General features: G+C 50.3%; 3 protein-coding genes across 9 annotated transcripts in view; all 3 read right to left on the bottom strand.

Moving 5' to 3' along the window:
• Positions 1–16,922, bottom strand: part of LOC102937026 (immunoglobulin lambda-1 light chain) — a 537,592-nt gene that overhangs the window by 490,565 nt on the left and 30,105 nt on the right. Inside the window, exons 1-2 of one of the 5 annotated variants that reach the window (XM_043529634.1) lie at positions 12,315–12,384; positions 11,861–12,176 (exon numbers count right to left, since the gene is read on the bottom strand). The exons of 3 other annotated variants lie outside the window; for them this stretch is intronic. In XM_043529634.1, coding sequence (XP_043385569.1) covers positions 11,861–12,176; positions 12,315–12,360 — 362 coding nt within the window. In that variant the 5' untranslated portion in view covers positions 12,361–12,384. Of the gene's footprint in view, positions 1–11,860; positions 12,177–12,314; positions 12,385–16,922 lie in introns of those variants that run through there. One more of the 5 variants, XM_043529633.1, reaches the window with a different exon arrangement.
• LOC102941305 (immunoglobulin lambda variable 3-21) overlaps positions 1–16,922 on the bottom strand; it is a 550,568-nt gene that overhangs the window by 511,409 nt on the left and 22,237 nt on the right. The gene's annotated exons all lie outside the window — the stretch shown is intronic.
• Positions 1–16,922, bottom strand: part of LOC122461352 (immunoglobulin lambda-1 light chain-like) — a 567,620-nt gene that overhangs the window by 539,906 nt on the left and 10,792 nt on the right. The window lies entirely within an intron of this gene.

Raw genomic sequence — 16,922 nt, 5'->3', positions numbered from 1 at the left:
TCCACTGCAATCCTGTCCTCTCAGGCCTCTGTTGTTCTTGCCACAAACCTCTTCCCAGTTTTACCAGCCCCCTGAAATCTGCAACTCTTTGCTCTTCCAGTCCTGAGCCTCTGTTGTGTCAACATTTCCAGTCATTTGTACCGGGCATAACAGGGGACACTGGTGGAACCACCAAACGGATTTTCACTTTGACATCGGTCACACTTTGAACTCCGTTCTCCAGAGGTTAATGAAATTATGCCAGATTATTCTAGTGCATGTTACAGTGAAACCCAGAGACCTGGACAGGACCATGGTTCCATTGTGCCAGGTGCTTTACAGACCCCTGTCTTCAGCTCTCTTTGCCATCAAGTTTTATCTAGTGGCATGAACAAATCCCCAAATTGATTATTGCATGGTCTGGAGGAGTTAGCACAGGTTTGGGAGCCAGGAACTCTTGGGACCGGATTATCCCATCAGTGACGGGGACATAGGTCCCAGACACACCAAAGGGAGTTCCAAACCTGCATGGTCCCAAGTCCGTATTTCTGGTTCTCCCATCGGCTCATTGTGGGTATGTGTGCACAGCAAAGAAAACCCCGCGGCTGCCCCGTGCCAGCCAACTCAAGCTCACCGAGCTGAGGCTGTGAGGTTGTTTCATTGCTGTGTAGATTTCCGTGTTCGGGCTGGGGACAAGCTTGGGGATCCACCCACCACACAGGGTTCCCACTGGTTCCCGGTCTGTGGGGCACTAGCTGGTGATCTGCAGAGAGTGGTTTGGTCACATGGTCCTGGCTCCTCCCCTGCTGTCCTGCTGCTAAACTGTATCAGAGGAGGCTAACAATATCGGAGCTCTTTTCCCAGTGCTGGTATCCACGTAAGCAGGTGATGGTGCTGCCAGGGGCATGTGATGTGATTGTCCATGGAAGTCACCATGGACCATGTGGTTGTGAATGGGAGGCAGGTCTCATCACACAGTTCTAAGGAAAGGGGGTATGACACATGGCCAGAAAGGATTAAGCATCTCACAGGCTAAATGACCCAGAGTCAACCTTTAGAAACATTTTAGAAAAGTATGTAAATGGTAATTAGGGCCATTCCATTTAGATGGGCTAGAACTTTGAAATGCAATCCTGTATTGTTAGAGAATTAGAGGTGATAACTAATTGCTGTGTGTTTACTTATATCTTGTTAGATATTAACCATGTAAACAGACAGTTCCTGTCTATTACTATGGCTATTGATTCAGAGATCAAAAGGGAATATTAACATTTAGGTGAACCTTGGGTGAAATAATGTCCTTGTCAATATGTCTCTTCAAAGTTTGTGATAAACTGCTTAATGGATAAATTACCTTATGTTAATCCATACAGTAATTACCAGTGATGCTTAGGAAATAGAAGGTTACTTCAAAAGCCTATTGTTCACCGAGGACTATATCATCAAGACTCTGCTAGAAAACTGCATAAAAAGACTCTTGGGACCTGATCCTTTCATCTCAGATCTGCTTGATGCATTATGCAGGAGAAGCTTGAGTTGTAAGACTGAGATTTCCAGACCCACCTGGATCACCCTGAATAGGAACATTGAACTATGTAACCTATGGACTAATTCTGAAAGAACTCTTTGCATCTACAGAGCTCACACCATCTCTACTATAAAACTGATCTCAGAACTGCACTCATGTCTCTATGCATACTGGTCTTTCAACCAATACTCTCTCTCTCTCTCTTCTTTTGAAATACATTTTAGTTCAGTTAATAAGAATTGGCTGTAAGCTGTATTGGGGTAAGATCAGAAATATTCATTAACCTGGGAGGTAATGTGTCCAATCCCTTCAGATTGGTAGAACTTTTTATATGATGGATAAGATTCTCAGGATCCTCATCATATTTGACTTGGATGTCTGGGTGGAGGCCTAAGGCTGGGTTGCTTTAAGGGAACTCTGTTTTGGCTTCTGGGTAACCTGTAAGGTATTATAGAAGCTGTTTCGAGGTTAGCTTGGTGAATGTAGGTACTGGGAAGACCACCGACTTTGGGGATTGTCTGCCCCAGTCTTTGCGTAACTTCAGTGTGGCTCCTGTGGGACCCCGGTCACAAGGGGTTTCTTAAACTTCTGATCATTGGGTAGAGGAGAGGCTGAATCTGTCCATTCCTGTCATCTTGACTTCCACATATTGTCCCAGAGCTTCAGGGCTTGCTTAGGGCTCCTCAGTTTTGAGAGTGGAGACACTTTCATCCAGCAGATGCAACACATGAAAATATCTGCAAAGACGGCCCCATGTGGATTCTATCCTCTAGCCCAGCAGGCAGCCAGTCATGGGGCCTTTCTTACTTAGGATTCTCCATCACTGCTGATTCCTCTGTCCCTTCACAGTCTGCGGTGCCCACTCTCTCTAGGGAATAATGGGCTAGGCAATAGCACTGCTGAGAAGGCTCTGTGGGTTATAGTGGATCACAAGTTGAATATCAGCCATTGTGAAAGAGGTAAATATTCCGGGGTGAATTAACAAGAGTTTTATATGTAAGACACATTTGCCAGCCCGTCACAACCTATGGGGCGTTTTTCTCTGTTCCTCTCCCGATCTCATCATTGGGTCGAGCACCCCCACTCCAGCAGCACAGTAATAACCAGCATCATCCTCTGCTAGGGCCCCAGCGATGGTCAAGGACACTGTGTTACCAGACATGGAAGCAGTGAAACGCTCTGGGACACCAGCAGCTCTGGCAGCGAGCAGCATGAGGAGCAGAGGGGCCCAGGCCATGGTGGGGAATCCAGATGAGCTCAGCTACCTGAGGTAAACGGGTCTGTGGCTGGAACCCTCCAATTCTCTCTCAAAGCCCCAGAGCTTTCCTGATCACTGCCAGGTACTGCGCCCCACTCTTCCTCTTCCCTCTTGACAAGGCTCCCAAACACCCTAGGAAGCCTCTGTCCCATGCGCCACGTGCTGGGAGCTCTAGAAGCCCTCCTGGTGCCTTGTCGAGGTGGTAGGAAGGCAGAAGGTTTCCAGCTTTTCCCGTTAGCATGGAGCACCAGAAGGCCCTGCAGGAAGATGGATGTTTCTTTGACAGTCGCTTTCCTTCCCCTCTTTCCAGGAGCAGCCTTTTTCCTGGCAGTGAACAAGTGAACTCAATCGCAAAAGCAGTGACCTTCCCCTGCCCTGCTTTGCCAAGGGTTTGTGACAGAACCAGAGAATCGTCTGAGCCATACAAGGGTACAAGCCCCCTTCCCTGGCAGAATCCTTCTTCCTGCTCTGCCTCTGTAACTTCTTTGGCATTTATTTCTTCCATTCTTCCTTCAAACCCTACTGCTGAAGCAGGGCACAGTGCAAGAGGCTGAAGGTTTTCATCTCAGTTCCCCTGGTGGATGTCTCACTGTGATAGGCCTTCTGCTTACTGTCCCATGTATAGCAGTAATAGTCAGCCTCATCCTCTGCCTGCACCCCAGAGATGACTAAATTCCAGAGGTTGTTGGAGGAGTCAGGGGAGACGGTGAATCGCTCTGGGATCCCTCTGCCTCTGCCCTGGTCACCGCTGGTGTAATAGTGGTACACAAACCGTGGGCCACTGCCCGACTTCTGCTGGTACCATCGCACCCTGTCATTGCCGATGCTGTACCCACTGCTCAGAGCACAGGAGAGCTTTACCCTAGTTCCTGGAGGTTCTGCCACTGAGAGCGGCTGAGTCACCACAAGCTGGGAGCTGGCGCCTACAACAACAAGACCACACACACAATTGCCACAAATGTTAGCCTCAGCTCCCATGGGCCTTTACGTCCCAGAGAAGAGCCTTGGGCCAGCAAAGCCTACTCTAGCGTGGTGTCCTCACCTGTGCACCATGCCCCCAGGAGAACAATCACAGGAGCCCAGAGCATTGTGCAGAGATTTCACGCACCCAGGAGAAGCTCTTCAGTCACCCTGGAACCTGCTCCATGCTCCCGGCTTAAATTTCCCTCAGCAGAACCATCCCGAGCCTTTATGCAAATCTGCACAGCTGTTATTGGCTCTCTGCCTCAGTGGTAGGGCATCATGGGAAAATCAAAGCCCGGAAAACTCCATCCTGCCTACCAGCCATCTGACCCCGATGTAGGAAGCACCTTTGTAGTCACTGGGAGGAGTGGCAACAAGCCCCACTGAGCCATGCCATTGGGGACGGCAATCCCTGGCAGACTCAGCTGCAGGGCCAAGGTTGGGGATTTCCAAGGCTGTCACTAAGGGAAGAGCCTCTAGACAGCACCAGATTTTGAGGAAGGCAACCGCCTGGGTTGCCGAGTTTGGGGAGTGTCGGTCTCGGGGGGGTGGTTTTGTTGTTAGCAACAAAAGAGAAAATAGAATGTTTGAAGTAAAATGTTACAGGTGTTCCGTATGTGGATTCATTTTTCACTGATCACCGAGAATGTTCTGGACCTTTGTAGAATCTCGTGAAACCTTCCAGACTTTCTGAGAAGTAAGAGTGTTGTCAGCCATGTCCTCTTGGGTATATAAGGGGCAGGGCGTAACCAGTCAGTCAGTGAGACATAAGGACAAAATGAGGTGAAGTTGGAGCCCAACTGCGCTATTGTGAACCTTTTTTATTGTGTAATTGTGAAAGTGTACTTGTGCTTTAATACCTGAAGAGTGTAAGTAGTGACTAAACAAGGACATATTTAACGAGATGCCAGAGACCTCTTTCGAACCCATTTGCTTTTATATGGCATGAATAAATACAGGTTTACAGATCCTAGCTTGCAAATTTATTGTCTTTTATGACAGGGATAAATCATGCATGCAATTTGTGCATCAAAGTCGTGAAATGGGCTACAAATGCAATAAAAATACAGTAATCAAAACTTTAACAAATAGGGGCATGGTGATGCTGAAGACTCCCCTCGCTGGGAGTGCCATTTGGTCTAGGGCCAGCCCTGCCTTAGATAGTCTAGAGAGATCCACATAGTCTCAATATCTAGGGCCGTAAGGCCTTCAACTTCCCAAAGCCCTTCCTTTGGGACTCACATTACAGAGGGGTGTGTTGCTAATGCTATTGGGTGGTCTTATCCTGCCACCTGCTGGTCTGTATAGAGTCTCTCAGGGCTTAAATCCTGTGAGGTCCTGACTGCCTCTCAATTGACCTCAGTCAAACCCCAACTCTTGTGTCTCTAAACAGCCCCGGTGCTCTCAGCCTCACCGACTCCCCGACACGCTTCCTGTTATTGCTTCGGTCACAGCTCAGAGGCCCGGCACTCTGCAGAGACCTGATTTGTACTGAAAAGTGTCATTTCACAGGTTTGGAAAGTGTGATCCCTTGTATGGATGGGTCCCCGTTAGACGGTCCCACACTTTAGGGCCCAGGCACATAGGGAAAATCCACAGCAATGATCCCCTTGGTCATGCTCTGCAGCATCCCATCCACGCAAGCTCCATGAGCCCAGATACCACGTGCCCTGTGTGGCAATTAAAGGGCAATACCGGAAATCCAATCCCTTAATGCTCACGCTGGTTTGGTATTGTAGGGTTGCTGGGGAAGGACGGCTTTCTAAAAGGAATATTTTAAAGAATATTGAGGATTATTCTGAAAAGCAAAAGCGAAGCCTTCCATGATCTTTACAAAGAGGCATGAGAAATAAGCGGCAGAGACCACTGGCCTCCCAGCCTCGGCATTGTCTCAAAGGAACAAAGACCAAGTTAGAACTTTGCTGCTCAGCTGGAGGGAAGTTGCACCTGGGCAAAGGACTCCAGTGGCGGCAGCTTTAAGTCCCCTTGTCGGTACTGGCTTTGCTTTACAAATGTGGAGTACGTGGAGCTTGGGCGCCCCCTGGGCCCAATCCGGGGAAGTGCTGAGCACATGCAGCTCTGGTGGAAGTCAGTGGGAGTTGGGAGCCCCCAGCACCCGAGAGGTGGGCTCACTCTATTTCCAGGAGGACAACTCCATGCAAATAGGAACATCAGCACTAGCGTCTGTGAGGGCGCTGTAGGAGAAGGAAGGTAAGATTACCCTTGTCTGTGTAACTCAAGAGACCACGACTGGAACAGTGTGTCCAGGTCTGGGGTCTGCAATTTTAAAAGGCCCTTGACAAGGTAGAGAGGGTTCAGAGAAGAGCAACGTGAATATTTCAAGGCCTGGCAAACACTAATCGTCGGCTGAGTGACTTTATCTCTCACTATTTAGCTTGTCAAAGAGAAGGTTAAGAGGTGACTTGATCAGATACTCAGGGCTGTTTAATCTAGCAGACCAAGGCAGAACAAGATCCAATGTCTGGGAGCTGCAGTTAGAAAAATACAAACTGGAAATGACATGCACAGTAGTTAAGCACTGGAGCAGATGACAAAGGGCTGTGGTACATGAAGCCTGAGCAGGGTCTTTCTAAAAGAGATGGGCGAGTTCCACCAGATGTTTTGGGCATGAGGCAGGAATTACTGCGTGAAGTTCTGTGGCCTCTCTCACACTGGAAGTCAGGCTGGATGATCACAATGGTCCCTTCTAGGCTGCAACTCCGCAGAACTATGATCCGGAGCTAGAAGTGTAATAACGGTACCAGCCATTAGCCAGAAGAGATCTTCAAAAAACAGCTTCGGCTGGTCCCATATCACAGTATAATGCCTACTGTGGAATGGTTCCCGCTGGTATCCTAGGGGCTGTGATCTCTAGTGCCCTGGTTTGATTTCCTTACCGTCTTTAACACAGTCTCTGCATCAGGCCAGTGACGTTGTGTCAGTAAAGCCCACAGCTTTGAAAGGCAATGAGGACTGACAGTTATTGGAGATCACATTTAGCCAGGAGCCAATCCACCGGGCCATCTCATAGGAACAAGAGACACACAGATGGGCTCCAGGCACTGTGTCACTATGGGTGAGAGGAGGTTTTGTTCCTCTTCTCTATGCAGCTGTATCACTGTGTACTGGTTAGTTCTGTCATTCCAGTCTGAGCAGTAGTAATCAGCATCGTCCTCCGCTTGAGCCCTGCTGATAGTTAAAAAGCAGGTGTTCCTGGAAGTGTCTTTAGAGGCAGTGAACCGGTCAGGGACACCAGAGCCTTTATGCTGGGTAGAGTCATCCTTGTAAGTCAGCAGGTATCTTGGTTTCTCCCCTTGCTTCTGCTGGTACCAGCGTATGTAGGCATTGCTGATGCTGTATCCACTGCTCAGAACACATGCGAGTTGGGCAGTTTCTCCTGGAGTCACTGACATAGTGAGTGGCTGAGTCAAAGTTAACTGGCAGCTGGAGCCTGAAACAAAACAGAAGCACAGGTCACCAACGTGTCTGTAAATGTGGGTGTGCGCATGCACCCAGCACACTTCCTGACCTAACTTCTGAGATCAAGCATGCAGTTATATTTACCTGCCCAACAGGCTACCAGAACGAGCAGAGTGGTGACCCAAGCCATCCTAGGAACCGCACACCCAGCCAAAGCGGTCTCTGAATTCAGTGGTGCCTTCTCCGCTTGCTTCTTAAACCCTGTGATGTGAGCAGACATCCTGAATGCAAATCTGGACGCCTCTGATAGGCTCCAAGTAATCCTCAGCTCACTGGCACCCACCCCACAGGCAGCCGGGGACAGTCGGTGCGTTGCTGGACTAGGAGTAAGTGGTGACGGCCTCAGGTATTTTTAACCCATGAGGACACTCTTGAAACATTTTTCCATCAGATTCCCCACAGCTGTTCAATTGGTTTGTTGCACTGTACAGTGGGAGGGGAGGACAATGGATTCCCCTGACCCTGTATCACTGGAGTCGCTGCTGAAGGCGGGACACCGGCCCAGTGGGGCGGATAATCTGTTCCAGTGTGGAAGGGTCATTCCCTGGCAGAGTTTATTTGTGGCTCTGGTCTCCAGTGGGTTCTCTGCATTATCCCCCACAAGTGCAGAAGCTCAGCACCTTGCACTGCATGGGATGGAGAAGGGGGTTTGTGAAGAAGCTCGGGAAAGCCATGATCTGCCTCTGTCTAATGGTCTGTACAGAGCAGAGAATGATAAACTGGCAATCAAGAAGCTGCACCAGGTGCTGTTCAGCTTATCCAGCAAGGAGCAGCAAAGTAAGTCGGCCCTCGCAGCCCTACAGGGAGAAATGGACACCCTTCCACAGACGTCTAATGAAAAGCCTGTGTTGTGGAGGCTTCTGCATTTCATACACATTTCCAGGCACCATTAATAACCACTTTGCTAATGAGCTCCTGGGGGGTTGCAGGAGGAAGAGCCCTGACCAGCCGCAAAGCAGCCCGGGCCCTGCTGCCACAGGAAAGGGATGGTTTAGGGTTTCAAGGCCTGGTGCAATCGACAAGCCAACGTTCTACCTCTGGCAGGATCAACATCTCAGCATCCTGGGATGGCGCTGGAAACAGAATCTACCCAGCCATTACCCGGAGGTTTTTATTCTGGATTACATGGATATTATCTCGGAAGTGTCTGGCATTACCAAGATGTTGCTGCTCAGGGCATTTTTACTGCAATGAGACGGATCTTTCAAAAATGAAAATCCATCAGTTACTGTGAGTTACTCCAGCTGCGTTCCATTGATACCGCAGGTGAAGTGACTTGCTCAGTTTAGAGAAAACAACTTTTCAGTGTGATAAGGGGATAGATGGTTTCAGAGCCAACCTTTATTGGTGTTTATGACAACTACGCATCAGTTCTTTTGATCAGCTTCAGCATTTCTGACTTCCCCTATGACAACACTTATCATTACGCTTGGCAAAATTTGATTTTTGAATATAATTTCGACAGATAATATCAATGTTTATTTTTACACTTTTTTCTATTTTTATCTCTTTAAATGTTCACAGTTGCGGGAAATTCTGGGTGGCTCAGACAACAATTATTCAATGACAGTAGATGTTGTGATTCAAAAAGCTAAAGCTTTATCACCATTAAAACACAAATGATCAACACCACGTCTCAAAATACACCCAGTACATATCCTTAAATCAAACCTTAGTAAGTTCTCAAGTAGCATTTTCTTGCTTTGCCTATCTGTAAAATTTGATTATTACTCATGGAAATATTTTTGGTTCTTTTTTGTGTATTCTGTGAAATCAACATTTACCACTAAAAATCGAATCCTTCCAAACCTACTTATTTGGTGCAGTGTCCTGTGTTTATGAAATTTCTAACCCCTGCTTTCATCACTTTTCTGACTCGCACAGAGACAATCCTTTTCGTGCGTGAACCTTTCAGTGTTGCTAACCGCGAGTGTTCAAAAATCAGGACTCAGACATTAAAAATCCCGACAGTGGCTTAAAAATCAGGGGATTTTTCAATAAAATAAATGTGGGGTGCTTTATATTTGCCTTGTGGTTCCTGAGCCTTTAGCGTTCCCATTTGCTAGATTTTCTCCACAACCACGAGGGCAAGAAAGTTATTTTAAAAATAAAAGCTTGAGATTCTCCTGTGATCGGCTGTCTCCAGAAGCTCGGGCTTCAAGGAAAACCCCAAACATGACCAGATTTGCAATAAAATCATGAGTTGGTGACAACACTGATCTCGTTGCTCTTTGTGGCGGTTTCACTCCTTTGTTTCTATTTCATCTCTACAATATGTCCGGTAAGTTTTCTTTTATCAAAGTCCTAAACACAGCAGTGCTTCCGATAAGGACCACTTCAGCTATGGGAAATGATCACATACTTTGACTAATCCTACCGCATTCCTAAGGACAGACTGAAAAAAAAACCTCATTAAACGGTTTCTATGTTATTTATTGTTAATGTGAGGCTCATCTCACTGAATCTGGAAAATAAGCAATGACACTAGATCAATGAACTAATCATTCAGCCTGAGGTTTATGCACCTCCATCCCAGCACATGACAATATGCATCCTGCAATTTGACTTGAAACCTGGAGTCAGCCAACTGCAAGGGCGTGGAGTGTACGGTGCATGCAAGGAGAACAGCACCTACTCCCATGGGCTTCCCATACAGTAAGGAAGTTAACATGGGGGTAACCTGCTCTGCTAAGTTTGCCATTAGAGTGGGGATGGAGGTGGCAGTAAATTAGGTGACTGACCACTGGTGCCATTCTGCTTGCCCTCTGCTCTGAGGCTGTTGCAGCAAAGCTCCTTTAGCTCAGCAGATCGTTTTACCTTCTCTCTCCCCTCCGTTCACCTCCGGGAGAAGAGAGTGCTGGGCTTGGACATAGATTTGTTTTTAACACACCCCTATGGAATGGATGGTATGAACCCATTTATCTTAAACAGAAGGTGCTAAACCCCAGGAAAACGGTGGGATCAGCTGAATGGAAGAGGTCACTGTTCTGAATTCTCTTCCTCCTGGAACATTACTTTATTAGCAGGCTAATGCCATGTAATAGGGAGCCACAGGCCTCCTGCGGGAAAGTTATGATTGGTGGAAAAGCCAAATTACCAATTTACAAATAAAACACAGAGTTGGAGAGCAGCAGCCCCTGCTCTGGGCTCAGCTACTCGCAGCTGGAACTAGACCAGAACTAGAGTAAACTCATCGTCTTGAAATCTTTCACTCACTGTGGTGTCTGAATGTTCCTGTCTGTGAACTCAAAAACCTGCTCATTCAGTTACCTATTCGGGATTGCTCCTGTGTGGGTTTAGCCCTATAATGGATCATCTCATACACACCTGATAGGTCAGGTAAGCCAAGCTCTGGCACAGGGGACAGCCTCACCTCTGAGATCAGAGAGCTAGCCCCACTAAACCAAGCCAAAGGGCTCTATACTGGTCTAGCTCTCCTTCATTCCTAGAATGCACAGGGCCCTAACTCAGCCTAACCCTCATAACAGAGTGACTCTCCCCTGCTCCCCCTTCTCATAGTGCCTGGTTTCCCCAGTAATGAGCAATTAGCTCCAGCTGAATCCAGCCCCTGACTGGGCTCCCCAGCAATCACTGCAGTGAAGCCAGACACCTGCTGAAGACTCCCTGCTGAGGGCGAGAGTTTTAACTCTCCCCAGGTATGGCCAGCGCTTCCCCCCCACAAGCCTCTCCACCACCCCTAAAAAGGCAGATTGGATACAGGTCAGTAGCTATGAAGTCTGTCAGTGCACAGACAGGGTGGTTTGAGCTCACGCTGTCCAAGAGCTCCCTTAGAAGTGACTGGTCCCCACCTCTCACAACCATTGATCCAGCGCTTTGTCGCTGGCGTTCCCCAGTTAAGGACACCTCCAAACCCCCCTGAGTGTCATCAGCACATGGCCTGAGAGGCTCTACTCAGTTCTGGGGCACAACTGTGCACAAAGCCCCATGACTGCTGGGAGAGCCCCTGTGGGATGAGGAATTCCTTTGCACTCGCGCGTACCGTGCGCCGCTCCAGGGGAATGTGGGAGATTCTGCAGACAGGAGCATTGTCCTGTCACACAAATCACTGCATGGACCTGAGTCCTGTTTTCTGTACCAGAACTTGGGCAAATCAGACCACTGGAAGCCACATGTCTGACCAGGGGATCCTGCCCCATGTGATGCACTTTACCTCCTGGGACAGGGACAGACCCCTCCCAATCCCCTGCCGTCCCACCCCTCTCTCCGTGGGGCAGGCTGGCAGGAGGAGGTAGGTGGAGCAGCTGATGGACTCTCACAGGGAGAAAAGGACGTCACCCCCGAATGGAGATGGGGGACGAGTTGCCCAGACTGGTTTGACTGGAGGGGAAGCTGGTCAGTCCCAAACTAGGAGAGGAGGCCAAGTGCACAGCTCAACCTCTACCCCCCACACCAGGTCAGAGTGCGGGAGGGGGGAGGCAGAGGAGCTGTCTTTCCTCTACACACGCAGCCCCCTGCCTGCCCCCTTGCGGGGACTGAGGGGCACAAACCCACTGAGGATTACTCAGGCTGCAGGGGGACGTCTGAGGCTCAACTGCAGCCTGGGCAGGTCCCAGCAGGGCACAGACTGCAGAGCAGAGCAGAGGGGAGGCAGGTTTGGGTCTCAGTTCCCCATCTGAGTGTCTCACTGGGTAGCCTTAAAAACCCCTCCTTGATAGTGGTGAGTGAGGCAGTAATAATCAGCGTCGTCCTCCGCCAGGGCCCCGCTGATGATTAAATAGGCCGTGTTACCGGAGCTGGACCCAGAGAACCGCTCGGGGGTCCCTGACACTTTCACGTTCGCGTTGTAGATGAGGAGGCGAGGCATCCCGCCCCGCCGCTGCTGGATCCAGTACGGGTATTCGCTGGTGATGTCAGATAAGATGCTCAAGCTACAGGAGAGTTTGACAGTCCCTCCAGGAGACACCAACAACGAGGACTCCTGAGTCACCGTGTACTGGGAGCTGGCACCTGGAAAGCACAGTACAAACAAAGCCGTGAGACCCGCCCTGCGGCATGACACATTTGGGTGAAATTCCCGAGAGGGAGGGGGAAGGGAAGTTCAAACCCAGTCAAGGGCTGCCCTAGCACCATGGGCCCCTCTCTCACCTGAGTAGTAAGTGAGCAGCGTGAGGAGCAGAGGGGCCCAGGCCATGGTGGGAATCCAGACGAGCTCGGCTTCCTGAGGCAAACGGGGTCTGTGTCTGGGACCCGTCGATTCTCTCTTAAATCCCCATCACTGGAGAATGGCCCCATCATGCAAATCTGCTCCCTGCTCACTGGCTGCTGCTCTGGGCACCTGCATCGCCCCAAGACAGGGCAGAGACACACAGGGGATCTTTCTTACGTTTGCTGTGACTATAAAGTAATGAGCTATATGAGGGAAAATATTAAGAAACTCCAGGAATCTGCTGGATTAGGAGAAGCCCTGCCTAGTCCTCTCTCCCCTCAGCTTCAGTGCTATTCCCAGTCCCATATGTCAGTGGTTCTCAACCAGGGGTACAAGTACCCCTGGGGGTACACAGAGGTCTTCCAGAGGGTACATCAACTCATCTAGATATTTGCCTAGTTTTACAACAAGCTACACAAAAAGCACCAGCAAAGTCAGTACAAACTAAAATTTCATACAGACAATGACTTGTTTATACTGCTCTATATATGATAAACTGAAATGTAAGTACAAGATTTATATAATCCAACTGATTTATTTTATAATTACATGGTAAAAATGAGAAAGTCAGGTATTTTTCAGTACTAGTGTGGCTGTGACACTTGTGTATTTTTATGTCTGATTTTGTAAGCAAGTAGTTTTTAAGTGAGGTGACACTTGGGGTACACAAGACAAATCAGACTCCTGAAAGGGTACAGCAGCCTGGAAAGGTTGAGAGCCACTGCACACACTGGTACCCCAGGTTTGGTGATGAGTTAGTTTGTGATGCAGTACACAAGGGATGATCCTCACACTGCCTTCCCCTGAGCAGTACCTCCCTGAGCCCAGTGATGTGTTCAGCTCTGCTAAGGGTGACCCGTGTCCAAAGACGGGAAGCCGAGCTGTAATGATCTGACTTCTTCCATTCTCGGCTGCAGTCGGCCAGTCTCACTGGGTTGATCCTGTTCTGTTCTCACTTTGGAGCCAGTTTGGATTATTCTGGGGCTCTCGCGCTGGCTGCTGTGACGTTTCCACACACACACAAAGCCAAACACGTATTTGGCCGTCTAGACGACTTATTTCAAGGAAAATAGCAAAGAAAGAACAAATGACAAGTCTCCGGGAGAAATCGCACGCACTCGGGAGATAGCGAGCGTACACATCGCTACCCTCCACAGCTGGAACACAAAAGGGCTGCTGATGCACCGCTGCCATGGCAACAGCAGGGAGTCCATGTTTAATGGTGCACAGCCCAGAGAACAGACTGATGACATCTGTGTTCAGTTACACGGCCACATGCATCACATCCGTCTTCTGTGCCTTGCTCTGCTGCAGTGTGTGTCCTTCTGCCCCAGTATGGGCTGCTGCTCCCTCCCCCCAGCCCTCAGCTCACACCAGCAGGGCTTGTGGGCCTGACCCGGTGATGTGTGGAACATCCCCAGTTCTCACTGGCTTCAAGTGGGAGACGAGGGTGCTCGGCCCTCCGGGAGGCCCTCAGCATCGCCCAGGTTCGGGCCATACGTCGGTGGACAGGTTTCATTTACTGGAGTCCCTCAGAGCACTTGGACATTTATCAGCAGCCCACTGGGCCAGAAGCTGACCATGGTGTGTGGCCCATCTGTGCACTATTAGAGCCCCTGTGCAAAGCCCTGGCATGACTGGTTCTTGGCCCTAGTGAGGCTGCATATGCAGATAGGCCTGAGCCTGACCCAGAATATCGGACCCAGTGCTTCATTTGCAATGACAGAGGTGCCAGGGCTCAAGCAATTTTTTTACTTTCATAACTGATGTAGCAAGCCCAGAGGCGCCGGGGCTATGAACTGCCGAGCCCAGAGGCGCCGGGGTTATGAACTGCCAAGTCCAGAGGCACTGGGGCTACAAACTGCCGAGCCCAGAAGCGCCAGGGCTACAAACTGCGAAGCCCAGAGGCCCCGGGGCTATAAACTGCCAAGCCCAGAGGCACCGGGGCTATAAACTGCCAAGCCCAGAGGCACCAGGGCTGAGCCCTGACAAGGCCTGGCACAAATTAAGCACCGATTGGATCCGTTCCTGCCACAGAACACGCTAGCAGAGTTTGGACATGGCTGTGATTCCAGTTCCAAGCCCCCTGGCTCCAGCCTGTCTCTCCCTCTGCGACCTGCCTGGTGAGAACCTCCATCCTTCTCTCAGGCGCTGCGGTGAGGCAGGGAATGGGGGTTGTGGGCGAGGAGCAGAGGAACGCTGAATGGTCTCTGCGCCCAGTGTCAGCGGCAGGGCGGCAGGAAGCACAGAAGTGGAGCAAAACAGAGTCTTATTCAGTATGTCTACACAGCATTTGGACAGACTCGGGCTAGCCGAACTCACGCTAATGCTTTAAAACCAGCTGTATACACAGCACTTTGAAGTTGCAGCTTGGGCTAGGGCTCAAAAATAGCAGGTGGGATAGAGGAGAAAGGTTGCGTTGGCAAGTGGCCTCCTCTTCAGCCTTTTCCCCTCCTGCACACAGCATCCACTGAGCAGTAAGTTACCCCAACAAACAGATAAAGCCCGGTTTGGCCCTGGCCCCTGCCTCAAGCTCCAAGGGAGAAGAAATGTGGCTGCTGTCGGCGTCAGGAGGATAAAGCATACACGAGCCCCATCCAGTGGAGTCAGACTGAAATCACCCCTCTCGTTCACCACGGTGTCCTGCTCTCTCCGTTTGCATGAGTCAACGTTCATTAGGTCACACGGTCTCCCATGGGAGGAGCCCAGCTGCAGAGAAATAACTGACTTGGGTTTCCAGGTGCCCGAGCTGGAGTCACAGTTACACTCTGCTGGTTTTTGCAGCTTAGCGCAGAATGGAGAGTTACTAGAGACAGAAACGCAGCTCTGTCCCCCGCCCCTGACTGCATTGACCTCTCCCTACACGGATTAGCTCTGGGGCAGAATGGTTAGGTCTTTGCTGTGGCTGACAGGGGATTTCAGCTCCCAATTTGCCTTGGAAAGAGAGCTGTGCCCTGGAACCTAGGGGAGCCCCATCTCTACAGCCACCCTGCAGAATGCAGCCTCCCACGACCAGATGCTCCTGCAGCTGCAGGCGGAGCAAAACTGTCTGAGCCAGGCTCTGTAATTTCCCCTTTTGCATTGCTGTGAAGTGGTGCAAAGTACAGATTTCTAAAGAGGGGCTCGTTCCAAGAGGTCCCTCTGCATGGACAAGTGACACAGCACAATGAGAGGTGCTCAATTACCACGGGGATGGGTTTCTAAGAGAATCTCTAGACAGTGAGAGAGACACAACAGGCCCTAACTGCCGCTCTGCTATCTGGAGTTGTCCCCAGTCGCTCAGACTGCCGCAGGCAGGAGAAACTGGCAGAGGGGGAGGCCTCCGGGTGACCATCCCTCAAGGTTTCAGGCTTTGTCCTTCGAGGTGATGAATTCTGAGGGGGCTGTGAGCACTAGGAAGCAAGTGGTGTATGTCTCCCAAGGGAACAGCAGCCCTCGTGGGATCCAACAGGGTTTTGGTCTCACTTCCCGCTACCGACATGGATCCGGTGGAGTTTTGGTCTCAATTCCCCAGGAAACTGTGGCACAATGTTACTCCCCGCTTTAGTGCCAGAGAGTCATAATCAGCATCATCTTCTGTGTGGGCCCCAGAGACTGGTAGATTGCAGGGGTCGCTGGAGAGTCTTTGGAAGCAGAGAACTGATCAGGGAACCTGAGACGGGGCCTGGTGAGAGTCATCTTTGTAACAGAGCAGCTATTCTGGAGGTTCTTAAATCTCCGCTGAAGCAAAGAGATGGGGGTAGCCAGGGATGCTGTCACCACTTATGGCGCAGGCCCATCTAACAGTCTCTGCTGGGGACACCAGCACAGGGCTCGGCCAAGTCAATGCTGCCAACTGAGAGAAAACACCAACACGGCTCATCAACCCTGCTCCACGGAGAACTGGACTTTTGAACCGAGGCTGGTACTGGACCTGCCAGGAAAAGCCCCCACAGGCAGAGAATCGGAGCTGCCTGGGCCCCATGCAGGGAGGAGATGGACAAAGGAAGGAGCCTGGCCCTGCAGGTCAATTGCTGCTGATTCTCGCGCCCACCTCTCCCTTTGGGAGAACTGGCAGCACCTTTCAGAGCCTTAAACCCACCCCGCCCCACCAGCTGACTTCTGTCAGTTCAGCTAATGCAGGTTCATGACAGGCCATGTGGAATCTAGATCAAAGCAGCTCAGTCCCTGCTCCGGGACGGGGATTTTCCTTTTACAATTTAACACCCACAATACAGCCTGCAACATTCTATTCACCCTCTTGCCTGGGGTGAGCAGTTTGCAGGGCTGAGATGCCGTGAGTCACCTCTCCCGCACCCCGAACACGCCTCAGACTCAGTGACCAGGTCGCTGGGGGCACTCAGTGCTGGGGGGGAAGTGCTCAGCACTGGAATATATGTGCAGAGAGTGTTATGCAAACAGTGGGTGGTGATTTCAAGATGAATGGGGCAGGGGAGCACCCTGCTGAGGATTTATCATTCTCATCTGCCTGGACTACTGCCCTGGTGGCTTTGGACTCTGCCTCCATTTGGGGAGCTACAAACTGCCCCATGTGCTGCCTCCCAGAG

This window comes from Chelonia mydas, chromosome 15 (genome assembly GCF_015237465.2).
Source record: "Chelonia mydas isolate rCheMyd1 chromosome 15, rCheMyd1.pri.v2, whole genome shotgun sequence".
NCBI classification, from domain to species: domain Eukaryota; kingdom Metazoa; phylum Chordata; order Testudines; family Cheloniidae; genus Chelonia; species Chelonia mydas.
Note: the sequence above shows the minus strand (reverse complement) of the source record. Positions and strands in the feature narration are given on the sequence as shown.